Source organism: Procambarus clarkii, chromosome 9 (genome assembly GCF_040958095.1).
Source record: "Procambarus clarkii isolate CNS0578487 chromosome 9, FALCON_Pclarkii_2.0, whole genome shotgun sequence".
NCBI lineage: Eukaryota > Metazoa > Arthropoda > Malacostraca > Decapoda > Cambaridae > Procambarus > Procambarus clarkii.
In genome coordinates, this window is record NC_091158.1 from 20838846 (window position 1) to 20853845 (window position 15000).

General features: G+C 38.5%; 1 protein-coding gene across 3 annotated transcripts in view; it reads right to left on the bottom strand.

Moving 5' to 3' along the window:
- Positions 1 to 1013: 1013 nt before the first annotated feature.
- Rop (Syntaxin-binding protein Rop) overlaps positions 1014 to 15000 on the bottom strand; it is an 82172-nt gene continuing 68185 nt past the window's right edge. For all 3 annotated transcript variants that reach the window (XM_045755118.2, XM_045755117.2, XM_045755119.2), the window contains 6 exons: positions 14316 to 14484; positions 10055 to 10267; positions 9594 to 9814; positions 8445 to 8638; positions 7207 to 7358; positions 1014 to 2764 (listed from right to left, as the gene is read on the bottom strand). In XM_045755118.2, the coding sequence (XP_045611074.1) occupies positions 2706 to 2764; positions 7207 to 7358; positions 8445 to 8638; positions 9594 to 9814; positions 10055 to 10267; positions 14316 to 14484 (1008 nt within the window). In that variant the 3' untranslated portion in view covers positions 1014 to 2705. The remainder of the gene's footprint in view (positions 2765 to 7206; positions 7359 to 8444; positions 8639 to 9593; positions 9815 to 10054; positions 10268 to 14315; positions 14485 to 15000) is intronic.

The window sequence follows — 15000 nt, forward strand, 5'->3', positions numbered from 1 at the left end:
CAAACACAATTTATAAGAGGCCTTGGGTCACCTATTCCACATTCCATTATATGGCATTTATCTACATTAAAATCCATTTGTCATGGTGTTTTGCTTAATGTACTTATTGTCAGGCCACTATGAAAGGCAGGAGAGTCATCTAGGTGCCTTATTCTTCCCAGCAGCTTAACCTCATCCACAAACATGTTCAAATACTCTGGATCCCTTCAAGAAGAGGATTCAAATGAGCTAATGAACATTACTGGCACTAACAACAAGCTTTATTCTCATAATATTCCTTTTATCAGATTTTGCCTCTATCACTGCTTTCCTGTTTGTCTGTCAGGAATATTTTCAGCCATGCTAGTAGTCTGCCTTTTACCTCTCCTGTACACAGTATTCCATCTTTCAGAAAAGTCCCTTGTGTGGGACTTTCACTGTGGACATATTATAAAACTGAGTAAATATATTATGCATGACCTTCCAATTAGTTTTAATTACCGTCTCTGTTGATCTGGCTATCACGCTTCTCAATGATACTACTCTGTAGTTTAACAGACCTTCTTCATCACCATTTTTATATTAGAATCACATCCATCTTCTTCCATGTCTGCAAATTTTCCTAGTTATAAAAATGTCAGCAAAATAATCTGCAGTAGGTTGGTAGCTTGTGAGCACATTCTCTCAGTACCAAAGGTGAAACTCCAGTTGGCCCTACTACTGGGTAGTTTGTTTCTGCCCAAATTTCTAAGCAGATTTATTACATTGTTTCTAAACACATCCAGGTGCTTGAGGACCAAAGTACGCAGTATGTGTGGTGCTGTGAAAACTTCTTTGTGTGAACACACTCTGAAACTGTTTATTTAGGGTTTTGCATTTACCAGTATTTGTCTTCATGAATCTATTGCCCATTTATAATCTCTAGGTTTTATCTTTTACATGAAATTTACATTTAATGAATTTAGTGATGAAGCTGGCCATTTTGCATGTCTCTGCTATCCCATTCTCAAAGTTTTTTGTGTGTACTTTATGTAGTGTGTGTGTGTGTGTGCGCGCGCATGCGATGCGTACGTGTATGTGCACGTGTGAACCATATAATGTATCGCAATCTTTCATGCATTTTTATATTTAAATAATTTGTATCATGCATGTAAATATTAAATCTTTAAACTAGAGTCAATGTAAAATAGACCACCCGGTCATGTCATGTGTCTTCCGAGTCAAATGATGATGGGTGAACAACACTATCTTCTGATTATAAAAACAGGATAAGTAAGTTGAGGACCATGCATGACTAATCTGATATAGAGGGAACAGGCCCAGCTAATATGGTTGGTGAGAAAATTCTAAAGATTGCATATGGAAAGCCTAACAATCCAGTTAGGCAATTAACCATGACCCAGCACACACCAAGATAAACCAGGTCCCAAGAGATTTATTAATTTCATGATATATTGAGTAATTTTGAGCTCTGTTTTTGTTTCTGGGTCTTTTCAGGTAACAGATAAAATTGTAAACCCATTAGAAATCCTTAAGGCTCAAAATGGCTCCTTACATCACAATCATTTTGCAGCTCCAACCTGCCAGCACACAATGAATGATGACCGCTGATGGTGCATCGCTAAGCAATGCAAACAAAATTGCGGAATAAATGTTCATAATGTCACACGGTCAGACTTCAAATTTATGAGTACAATTTTCCATGGCATACTTTTGTAATTTCAGATGTAAGCAAATTTAATAACAGCAATCCTTCCATAAACTTGGTAGGCAATAACTAATAACAACTGTGATTCATAAAAATAATCCAAAGGAGTTGCAGATCTTGTAAAATGCTCACCTATTGATGCACCACAGCCAAATTATACCACATAAGCAGACTTGACCTCTGGTATCACTTTAGTACAGCTCCATTTGTGTGTAATGTAGCTATTTAAAAGCCTGGGAGTAGTATTACATAGAGCTCATACTGTGACACACACGTGAAGGATGTAGGGAGAAGAGGTGCGCAACTAGCACTATTCTATAGCGATTGAAGTATCTAAATGTTTAAAATACAGAAAATTGAACATTGACATGCAAAGGATTTGAGACACGATGTTTTATCTTTGTTAATTTGAATTAATCTGACATATTGTGAAAAATCTGAGTTATACTGCATATTAAAATTAAAATACAAATCATAATATTCAACTAAAATGTACTTTAAAAAGCTTCTAATCAAATTTATATCGCCTTATTGTAATAAAAATAAACCTCGTACATCAACCACCAAAAGGTAATCCACGTTATAACAGTTTACCTCCTAAAATATTATATAATCATTAATATATTTAAATTTTCCAAGCCTCAAAAGACAATCTATCAAGTTTTTGTTTTTGTCACATAAAAGAACTCTCAAAGCCTTCAGTAAAATTCCTTTGCAAAAGTGAAGGGTTAGAAAATTATCTTTACTGAAGTATAAAAAGTTCTTTACTGTGAAATATTTTTTGTCGTGCCACACAAGCTTTGCGTCAGACAGGAAGGAGAGCAAGCATGAGATCAATGATAGGAATTGACGGGGATATGGGAGAAGGATCAGGAGTGGGGGTGGCGGTGGAGGGTGGGGAGCGGGGTGAACATGGGGAAGGTGGAGGAGGTGGGGGTGGAGATTTTCTGGATGAGAGGGATTCAGAAGAGGAGGATTTGGAGGAACAAGAAGAGGCCGGGTCATGGGGTCATGTGCTTCAGCTAAGATTATGAAGGTCACTTAAGAATTCCTTTGGTGTCAAGATGTGAGTTGACCCTGAAAGAAAAAAATTCCATTAATAAGAATGCACATGTAATATATAATTGCCTTCCCACTTTCAGAACTCCCATTATTATTTTCAGTTCAAACTGCACTCCACTGCTCTTAAATGTATACTTGCCTCCAAGAAGCAGGGACTAGTGTGCTGAGCAGACAATTTTACTGAAAATAACATCCTGCCATTATGGCTTGTCATGTAAGTAATGTGAATAGTGATGCCGACACTCAGCTGATGCAGAAAGTGTATCTGTCCAAAACTGAGGAGATTGTACAGGCTGATACCTATTCTAACCCAACCAAAACTATACATTACAGTATTCCAAGATCGTATGTGGAAAAATACCTCGACCCTTGGTTAGTACCCGTATTACTAAAGTTATTTTTACCCTTTTTTATCATACCTTTAGTTTATAATATTTAGTGAACTTATATGGCCAAGTTCAGTTCCAGCTGGTTCAGAAATCAAGTCAGCCTCTTTACTTACCATAATATTTATACTGTAGTTAAAAAAAAAAAAGGCGGCATTGAATGAAATGAAGTACCCCTTATTGGAGGAGCCCCTGTGCCTCCCTAAAGCTATCTTGCCGAGACTGTTTCCTACTAAATGGTCACATCAGCCATAGAAGTTCTGTTTGACCTACTAAAAATCAGAGCCAAAACCTGGCACCCCCCTTCAGAGGCACAGGGAGTGGGGTGACAATCTGCCACCAAACTGGAAAAAGCCTCAAGTCAGCAAAGATTTACAGACAACTGTAGGGTTCACAGAAAACTAGGTCTCGAAACTGCCAAGCAACTCCACAAATGATTCACACAGAACAAGAGATTCACTCAAACTAGCTCAAAACTCATTAGTACCGATTACCACCACACGGTTGCCCAACCCCAGCCCCTCAGCCGACTCCCCCATCTCAGTTCTGTTGCTGATGAAGCAGCATGTGGAGTTGCCAGTAGCGTTTCAGTCCGTCAGATAATACGAAAGCCCCTCTGCTTTAAGCTAGATGCCAGCAATCCTTGGACTCTGTTGTCCTGCAGGAGCCATTTGCCTTGTGTATTGTTTCTATATTTTAGTAGTGGCTTCATGTACATGATTTCATTCCTGCTTGTTGTGGAGGCATAGCTCTTGTTGCATTTCAGGCTGCATGAGCTAAGGGTTTTCTTCCCTGCATGCTAACACTGCCCTTGTACAGTCAAGTCCCTGGAATGTTCAGGAGATCACCCCTGAGAAGCCTGGCCATAGGTGGAGAGCCTTGCCTTGGTCTAATCAAGGATCTTTGATTTCTTTGTTTAGGCCCTTAGGCATTCTATGGTTGTGCTGGGGTGCAATGGGGCTCACAGGCTTCTTTACATGGCACACCACCACCACCCAACATAGCCTCGTTGTTTGACTGCGGATGGTGACATTCCTGCCAACAGTCCCAGTGTCTGAGGTGTCTGCTTTGTTACCTTCCCTCAAGCCCTTGGAATCCCCTGGGGGTCTTTGGCATGTCTGTTATGGATCGGCCAGTCAAGCCCACCCTTGTCAAGTGTAAGTTTGAGATTCTCATCTTTGCTATCAGATGATCATTATTCTTTCAGCCCCACTATGCTGCCTATTGAATCTGTGACACCAACAACCATGAGTCCTGTGAGGGTTTTTTCTCTCTGGATATCTCTTCTTACAAATTCTGTTTCCCAACTGGCAGATTTTCAGGCAGCTGCTACTTTCTTTGTTAGGCATTTGCAGCACACTGCTCAGCTGGATACCCCCAGAGTTGGCCTTTATGGACTTTAGGGGCCCAGAATTGGAGGTGTTGGTGACCACCTCAACTAGGTCCACACATCCTCTTCCTTTCCCTACAGGTGTGATTTGCCCCACTTTTGATCTTCCCCCCTGTCCCTGGTTCTAGCTCTGATGCATATCAGTATTTAGCTCAGGGTGTAGCTCTCTTCTCTGTGGGTAGTCCCATCTGCATCAATGATGGAGGCAGTCGAGTCTTCCGATCCTGCCAGGATTTCAGGGAATTCGCCTTCACAACCACCCCCTTTGAGAGGACATATTCCTATTTCAGGTTTTGGATAAGGACTTTTGCACAGCTCTTGAGGCAGACTTCTGAGATTGAGGGGAAGGCTGAGAAGTGCCCTCGAGTGCCATTCAACCCTCTGTGGATTTTGGTCCCCTCCAGTAAAACAGGTACCTGGGTGTTAGTCAGCTGTCACGGGCTGCTTCCTGGGGGTGGAGGCCTGGTCGAGGACCGGGTCACGGGGACACTAAAATGCCCCGAAATCATCTCAAGATAACCTCAAGATGGGAGGGCCTTTTGCGGCAAGGCAGGATCCACTTTCATATCCACCTATCCTCAAATAGGAAGATCCCATGTAACAAATCTACTTAGTTTTTATGATAAGAGCCACCGAGATACTACAGAAAAAAGGGGGTTGAATTGACTGTCTATCTGGACCCTTAAAAAAAAAAAAAGAAAAAAAAAACTTTTGAGAGTTCCACACAAGAGGCTGTTCTGGAAACTGGAACATGCTGTAGAGGTGACAGGGAGACTTCTGACAAGGATGAACAATAATTCTAACTGACAGACAGATGAGGGCAGTAATCAGAGATGGTGTATCTGACTTGAGGAGGAGTGTTACTAGCGGAGTACCACAGGGTTCAGTGCTTGCATCAGTAATGTTCGTCGTCTATATAAACGATCTACCAGAAGGAATACAGAATTATGTGAACATGTTTGCGGATGATGGTAAGATACTGGGTAAGATTAGAGGTGCAGACAGTTGAAATGCCCTTCAAATCGATCTAAATAAAATAAGTGCTTTGAGCATTAAGTGGCAAATGGAATTCAATGTGAATAAATACCATGTTATGGAATGTGGAAACTGAGAAAACAGACCACACACAAATTATGTGGAAAGGAATTACCGAACTCTAATAAAGAACAAGACTTTGGGGTGGTTTTGAATAGTAAGCTGTCACCAGAGGAAAACAAAGAACACTGAGAGGAGCATATGCTTCGCTTTCCAACTTGAGACTTGCTTTTAATTATATGGATAGTGAAATACTTAAGAAACTGTTCATGACTTTTGTGAGACCAAAATTGGAATATGCAGCATTTATATGTTGCCCAAATCTCAAGCAGCACATAAAGAAACTGGAAAAGGTGCAATGGCATGCTACAAAATGACTTCTAGAACCGAGAAACATGAGTTACAAGGAGAGACTAAAGGTGTTAAACATTCCAAACTAGAAGATAGAAGAAAAAGAGGTGATATGATCACCATTTACAAATTACTAACAGGAAATGGCCAAACTGACAAGGAGGAATTCCTGAAACCAGAAACTTCACGAACAAGAGGACACAGATTCAAGCTAAGGAAACAAAGGTGCCAAAAAATATCAGAAAGTTTTCTTTCACAGAGTGGAAGATGGTTGGAACAAGCTAAGTGAGGTGGTGGTGGAGGCCAAAACCTTCAGTAGTTTCAAAGTGTTTCAAAGTAGTTTCAGTGGCGACGTGTGATGTCATGCTCGTTTGCTCGTTTCTTTTAGGCGAGTTCTATCCACTTGTTCGGCTTTTGGTAGCAATATTTTTACCAGAATAGGGGTTTGTTTTGGGAGGCTTACCTATCTGGGTGCCTGACCTGGTCGATGGCAGATATAGAATGCTTCCAACCACAAGGGGGTTTCTATAGGCCATTGCTCCCCATGCTTCTCTGAGGGGGCCAGGTTCTGGCTCGTGGTCCCTGGTAGGCCCACAGAACTCCATACACATGACTGATGTCAAAGTCTAACATTAGCATATCAGATTAGTAAGCTCCGGGGAGCCTCCGGGTCTCACCCAGAAAATATAGTTTCATTACATTCAACGCTGATTTTTTTTTGTCAAACAACAAAATTTTAGTACCAATCTATATTCCTGTGCCAGTTACTTTTCACCCCATCCACAGTGAATTTTTTCCAATAACTTTGCCTTCTTATCCAAGATAAGGAAGTTCTTCTTACTTTTTGCATGAAATATCCCATACTACTTTTGCCATATGACATGGCTTTAACGCTCAAATAATTATATATTTGAAGAAAAGCCATAGGAAATGCTCGAGTAATAGAAGGCCTACATCTGTTGCACTACATCTACAGGTTTATCACTCACCTTTCCAGGAGACTAGTGTAGAGAAATCTCTTCATAATAACCCTGATGGACATTTAAGTACAAACCCATCATAACCCACCTATACTGAACACAAAATTAAAGAAACAGATTATAAAAATATTGCACATTATTACAGTCTTGTTCCCCTCAACCAGCCCTTCCATTCTACTTTCTTAACAGTACATTAAAAAGCATTTTGCATTTCTACTAAAAAAAAAATTCCATTAAATCCATTTCCCCAGATTTTGAAGTAATTTTTTATTTAAATATATCTGGCTTTAGAACAGTTCAAAGAGTATATCTTACCAATGATGACCTCCCAGTTCTTGCCTGATTTGGTAACCTCATAGGCAGCCCGCATTTCAGAGTACGTGATGCCTCCAACAACAAATATTAGAAGCCGTGGCATATTCTTGACAGAAGTTGCACTCTTGTCTTTATGCCAGTTGTAGCGAACACTAGAAAGAACATATACTAGCATTAACTTTTGATTCCTCCAGGTAAAGTATATTTTTGCTCATCAAGTCATTAAAGGATACAGAAGAAAAATGAAGTCAATATGATGAGTGGAAGTACTTCACATTAAACAGCAGAGAGATCAATGGTTAATTAACTCTTAGATGAAAACTTTCGTCATACAACATACAGTATTTCGGTTCACCCACCTTTAATTTGGCTTACATTTTATGTTGCTTTTCAAAACAGATATACTAGAAATTACGGTTTTGTTTATAAATCCCTATAAATTTCAAAAGTTAAAACTTTCTCAGTACCATACATTATTTTATTTATCAACATGCAAAGTGGTCCTCACATCAGAAGACACCAAAATCAAGGAGCAGGCTCTATAAATATGCATTAGTAGAAACTAGCTAGAAAGGATGAATGGTATGTGAATGAAAATACTAGGAAATCGATAGACTAGAAGACAGTAATTGTTAAAAATTACAGAAATTTTACAATTCATGACTCCTAAATGTTTCTACATAAGCCTGGATAAATTACTCCATTCATATATGTACTCTCTACTGTACATTTAAATAAAATGATTGTTCAGTTCTACTAACCCATCCTCCTGTTTAGACAGTAGTTTTAACTATGTGCACCATAGTACAAATATTGACATACTAAGCAATTACACAGAATTTGGTACTATTTATTCACTTTATAGTCCCCAAAAAATTAAGCTAAAAACAAACTTGAATATTCCTAGTCTTAGTATAGCACACATATATATTATATTAGGCCTCAGACAGTGTGTATTTGGCCTAGGAAGGTTAGGTTAGGTTAGTCTTGGTTGCCTTTGCAATAAATACAACACCTTTTCTGGTTTGTTCAAATTCAATAGTACCGATTTTTATGTTCTAATTGTGTTGTACGTCGCTATATGTACTATGGTCCTCATCGTTACTATAAGTACTACCATAAACAGGATGGGCCGATTCTATACCACTGTCAAAATAATCTTAAAATATGCAAATTTAAAAATATTTAATACACAAGAGGTTTCTTACAAAACAATAATAATTTTAAGTGTTACCTACCTGGATGGTGCAGCTCTGGGCATAGCAGCTGATCGGCCAGCAAGGAAGGGGAAATGCTTTTCTTCAAGCTTATTTTCAATTATGTCTTCCATGATATCTTTTATTACAGGAGTCCATCGTGACATCTGGTAGGTTTGTTCTGTGATACGTTCTTTACGTGCTACCTGATAAGGCTTGCGGCTTCGATTCCCACCCTGCAGCATTCAAATTTCAATAATTATTTTGACCATTTCAATCAAAGAGTATGTAAAATTATCATAGCTGTTGCCCACTTTCAGAGTGGGAAGGAAGGGAATAAGTGGGAAGGATAAATCTAGAAAATTAATTAAAAATCACATTGCTGCTGAGGAGCACTAGATAATATGCATTTCCGCTGAGAATGACCTCTAGAAGGTCAGTACATGTGTGGCAGTGCTACAACCCAAACAAGGTTCCTAAACTCCAACCACCTTTCTGACAAAACACATCAATGCACAGGTTGATCTTTGATCCCTAAGCTTCCCTTGCCTCATAGAGAGAGATTCTGGTTCTGTCCTGGTAGGTTTGTGCAGGTCTGAGATCCGGTGCAATTATTAAACACTGGGGATCTATTGATGGGGAATTCCTAGAAAATTACAATGTGCTTTTTAATGACATCACAATGACAAAGTGTAATTGAATAGCAGCAAAAATATGCAGAATAACCCTCAAGTTACTGTAGTTTGATCTTTGGCACCGAGTTCTGAATGGAAATGTCAGCCCATTGTCAAAGAAGTGAGTTCAACCAAAATTTTAAAGTAATTTTCATTGTGAAAATCGGAATTAAGATAAATAGATACTGTACAGGGAAGTCATGAATAACAACTATACCCTTTAGCTCTAACTGGCTGAAGAAGAGAAGGGAAACTATCATGCGAAAGCACCAAGCCATTACGACTAAATAGCACTTGGAAGGGATAAGGATTTTGGCATAGGCGGGGGAAAGGAATGGTTGATTGAGAGGGACAAGAAGGCCTGTTAGTAGATCAGATAGGTTACTGCTGTATACATTGAAATATAAGTAGATCATTTGTAAGGTACAGTAGATGATCTTTCAATGATCTTTTAGTAAGAAGAAGAAATTGTTATCTAACTTGAAAACGTACCACAGAAACATTAGAAGTAACTTACATCAACAATAACATTAATTCCCAAATGTGCCATATTGTTGATTGTATCTTTCTCTGTGGCAGGAATTTGAGCATGCTGGAGTAACTTTTCTAAGTTTTCATTTGAAACACCATTCTTGGCTAAAATATAAAGCAAAATCACACGGAGTTTGTCCTGATTTTCGACAGCCTGGTCCAGCAATATAGGAACAATATTCTTCATGTGGTCTTTGATCTTCTCACCTGTTGATGAATTCAAAACAAAATATCCTTAGAGCATAACTCGTATCTATGTAAAACAGGAAGGAAGTATATAAAGTAGATGATATGAATGTGAATTGTTATTACTCAGTAAACTAAATAAGAAATACATATTATTGGTGACTTGCAAAAAAAACACACCTACTAGGAACAATTCCTGAATTAAACTTAAATTTAAACTTAAAATTAGAACACTTCCTTTACACACACACTTTAGCATACCTTCAGCATCTGTGCCCATAGCCAAGTCTTGCTCAACCTTGCACAATTTATCAGTATATCCTTGGTACTTCTTCATGCAACTTTCAGCTAAATGTATGTGAGTTGCATATTTAGAAAGTTCCTTCTGATACTGAGGCATTTTCTTTATCATTGTAGACAAGTCTTTCATTGAGGCTTTGTCTGTACCCATGTTGCGTTTAGTTGCCATGAACTCTGCAAAACACAGCAAAGTTACATCACTTGGAAAATTAAGATGTTCATCACATGAATAATGGAGATAATTACAGATAAAAGAACAATTAATATTCAAGGAAACACACACACACACACACACACACCTTTACTTTCCTTTATACACCTTTACTTTCACATTATAGACCTGTATCATTGACAAGTGTAATAGTGAAAGTATTGGAAAAGCTAATCAAAACTAAATGGGTAGAACACCTGGAGAGAAATTATATAATATCAGACAGACAGTATGGTTTTCGATCTGGAAGATCCTGTGTATCGAATTTACTCAGTTTCTATGATCGAGCCACAGAGATATTACAGGAAAGAGATGGTTGGGTTGACTGCATCTATCTGGACCTAAAAAAGGCTTTCGACAGAGTTCCACATAAGAGGTTGTTCTGGAAACTGGAAAATATTGGAGGGGTGACAGGTAAGCTTCTATCATGGATGAAAAATTTTCTGACTGATAGAAAAATGAGGGCAGTAATCAGAGGCAATGTATCGGAATGGAGAAATGTCACAAGTGGAGTACCACAGGGTTCAGTTCTTGCACCAGTGATGTTTATTGTGTACATAAATGATCTACCAGTTGGTATACAGAATTATATGAACATGTTTGCTGATGATGCTAAGATAATAGGAAGGATAAGAAATTCAGATGATTGTCATGCCCTTCAAGAAGACCTGGACAAAATAAGTATATGGAGCACCACCTGGCAAATGGAATTTAATGTTAATAAATGTCATGTTATGGAATGTGGAATAGGAGAACATAGACCCCATACAACCTATATATTATGTGAGAAATCTTTAAAGAATTCTGATAAAGAAAGAGATCTAGGGGTGGTTCTAGATAGAAAACTATCACCTGAGGACCACATAAAGAATATTCTGCAAGGAGCCTATGCGATGCTTTCTAACTTCAGAATTGCATTTAAATACATGGATGGCGATATACTAAAGAAATTGTTCATGACTTTTGTTAGGCCAAAGCTAGAATATGCAGTTGTTGTGTGGTGCCCATATCTTAAGAAGCACATCAACAAACTGGAAAAGGTGCCAAGACATGCTACGAAGTGGCTCCCAGAACTGAAGGGCAAGAGCTACGAGGAGAGGTTGGAAGCATTGAACATGCCAAAACTAGAAGACAGAAGAAAAAGAGGTGATATGATCACTACATACAAAATAGTAACAGGGATTGATAAAATCGACAGGGAGGATTTCCTGAGACCTGGCACTTCAAGAACAAGAGGTCATAGATTTAAACTAGCTAAACACAGATGCCAAAGAAATATAAGAAAATTCACCTTCGCAAATAGAGTGGTAGACGGTTGGAACAAGTTAAGTGAGAAGGTGGTGGAGGCCAAGACCGTCAGTAGTTTCAAAGCGTTATATGACAAAGAGTGCTGGGAAGACGGGACACCACGAGCGTAGCTCTCATCCTGTAACTACACTTAGGTAATTACACACACACACACACACACACTAGAAAGAATTTTTTCAGTGTCAGTGTCAGAGTAGTTAATAAATGGAATGCACTAGGAAGTGATGTGGTGGAGGCTGACTCCATACACAGTTTCAAATGTAGATATGATAGAGCCCAGTAGGCTCAGGAATCTGTACACTAGTTGATTGACAGTTGAGAGGCAGGACCAAAGAGACAAAGCTCAACCCCCGCAAGCACAATTAGTTGAGTACACAGAGGCACAGGAAATTTGAGAAAGGTATAGCAGACAAATGTAAATCAGATCCAGGCCTTTTCTATAAATTCATTAAAAGCAAGCTGCAGGTAAAGGATAATATTCAGAGGTTGAAAATGGGAGACAAATACATGGAAAATTAAAAGGAAATGTGTGAAACATTGAACGAAAAGTTCCAAATTGTGTTTGTACAAAATGAGATCTTCAGAGAACCAGACAATAAGAATTCCAAAGAACATAAAGCATATAGAGGTGTCTAGAGACGAAGTGAAACAAATGCTCTTTGAGCTAAGTAAGAACAAAGCAGTTGGCCCAGATGGAGCTAACTGCTCCACATTCACATTTGGCTGTACATTCTCTTTGAGAGAATGTGCAGCCGAGCTCAGCATACCACTTCAGACATCCCTGTGTACAGGAGTCGTAGCAGATGTGTGGAAAAAGGCTAACATAGTTCCAATCTACAAAAGTGGCAACAGGGAAGACCCCCCTCAATTATAGACCCATATCATTGACAAGTGTAATAGTCAAAATATTGGAAAACTAATAAAAACTAAATGGGTAGAACACCTGGAGAGAAATTATATAATATCAGACAGACAGTATGGCTTTCGATCTGGAAGATCCTGTGTATCGAATTTACTCAGTTTCTATGAACGAGCCAGAGATCTTACAGGAAAGAGATGGTTGGGTTGACTGCATCTATCTGGACCTAAAAAAGGCTTTCGACAGAGTTCCACATAAGAGGTTGCTCTGGAAACTGGAAAATATTGGAGGGGTGACAGGCAACCTTCTAACATGGATGAAAAATTTTCTGACTGATAGAAAAATGAGGGCAGCAATCAGAGGCAATGTATCAGACTGGAGAAATGTCACAAGTGGAGTACCACAGGGTTCAGTTCTTGCACCGGTGATGTTCATTGTCTACATAAATGATCTACCAGATGGAACACAGAATTATATGAACATGTTTGCTGATGATGCTAAGATAATAGGAAGGATAAGAAACTTAGATGATTGCCATGCCCTTCAAGAAGAAGTGGACAAAATAAGTATATGGAGCACCTCTTGGCAAATGGAATTCAATATGAATAAATGCCATGTTATGGAATGTGGAATAGGAGAACTAAGAACCCCACACAACCTATAAATTATGTGAGAAATCTTTAAAGAATTCTGATAACGAAAGAGATTTAGGGGTGGTTCTAGATAGAAAACTATCACCTGAGGACCACAAAAAATGTTGTGCGAGGAGCCTATGCTATGCTTTCTAACTTCAGAATTGCTTTTAAATACATGGATGGAGAAATACTAAAGAAATTGTTCACGACTTTTGTTAGGTCAAAGCTAGAATATGCAGTGGTTGTGTGGTGCCCATATCTTAAAAAGCACAATCAACAAACTGGAAAAGGTGCAAAGACATGCTACTAAGTGGCTCCCAGAACTGAAAGGCAAGAACTACGAGGAGAGGTTAGAGGCATTAAATATGCCAAAACTAGAAGACAGAAGAAAAAGAGGTGATATGATCACTACGTACAAAATAGTAACAGGAATCGTTAAAATTGATAGGGAAGAATTCCTGAGCCCTGGAACTTCAAGAACAAGAGGTCATAGATTTAAACTAACTAAACACAGATGCCGAAGAAATATAAGAAAATTCACTTTCGCAAACAGAGTGGTAGACGGTTGGCACAAGTTAGGTGAGAAGGTGGAGGAGTCCAAAACAGTCAGTAGTTTTAAAGTGTTATATAACAGTGCTGAGAAGACGGGACACCACAAGCGTAGCTCTCATCCTGTAACTACACTTGGGTAATTATACACACACACACACACAGTATCAGGTAATTGAAAGGAAACAGAAAAGACAAAAATAATTAAAGTGAAAGAGAGCAAAGCCAATATGACAAAGTTGTGTGTATACTATAACTAATCACAAAATAGATTTAAAGCAAAGGTATAAAAGCAAAATGTTAAATTCAGCTTAAGAGATCAAAACAGCCAATTCATAAAACTTTTGAAAGAAGCAGTAAACAAAATGATAATTGCTACAAACTACAAGAGAACTGCCACATAAATCAAGAACTGCTTGCATTACAATCTTATGACTGTAATGCAAACAATTACTAAATGAATAGGGTCATACCTAGTAAACAGCTTTTAAACCTCATTGAGGCTCTTGTGACCTCCAGCAGCACCACCACTAATATCTTGTACATTACAGGGGCCAGCTACCCAACTTGCTCCACTCGACTCACTAGGGCCCACTCTCAACTCAATGCCTCTTTCATTGTAATTCATGTATTCAGCAATTAATGCTTTATAACTCTCACCTTTTGTCTTCTTCGTGATATTTTGTGAAACAACAGCAATGTGCTGATGGCGTAGTTCTTGCCACAAGTCATCATTTTCATCCAACAGAACCTCCTTCTCGCTCTCCCCCTGGGTCGCTTCGTATTTGTACACATCATTTTCAATGTCCAGAAGGTCATAAGCCATTGCCTAAGGAAGTGAAACATCAAATTGAAATTCATTTGACTATTTTACCCTGATAAGTATTACTAATATATTTATTATAATATTTATGCAATACTGACTACTTGATTCATTTACCAAAAACATTTTTGACAAAGTAAACAAAGAATGTAATTTATGATAAGTAACATACTAGTCAGCATGCAATCATTCATGTATTTTGCATCTGAAATTAAAAGTTTAGGGAATATTTAATGGTTCATTAAATGCAAAAAATAAAATGAAATTGAGGACAGAAAACAAAAAATTTAAACGAGCAAGAAGGTACAGTAGTGTGGAGAAACGTGGGATGCCCAGCATAAATATTAATTTGGTATTTTCTAGTAGCCCTTTGACCAGAATGAAGTTTGTTCCTAGTTAAGAACCTTAATTGAAGAATGTTAATTTGTAATTGACTACAACCCTACTACCCTAGCTTTCCAAGGGGCAGGAGAAAAAGCATGGTTGGTTAGGAAAGGTAGAATGGGTTTCTATAGTCTTCAA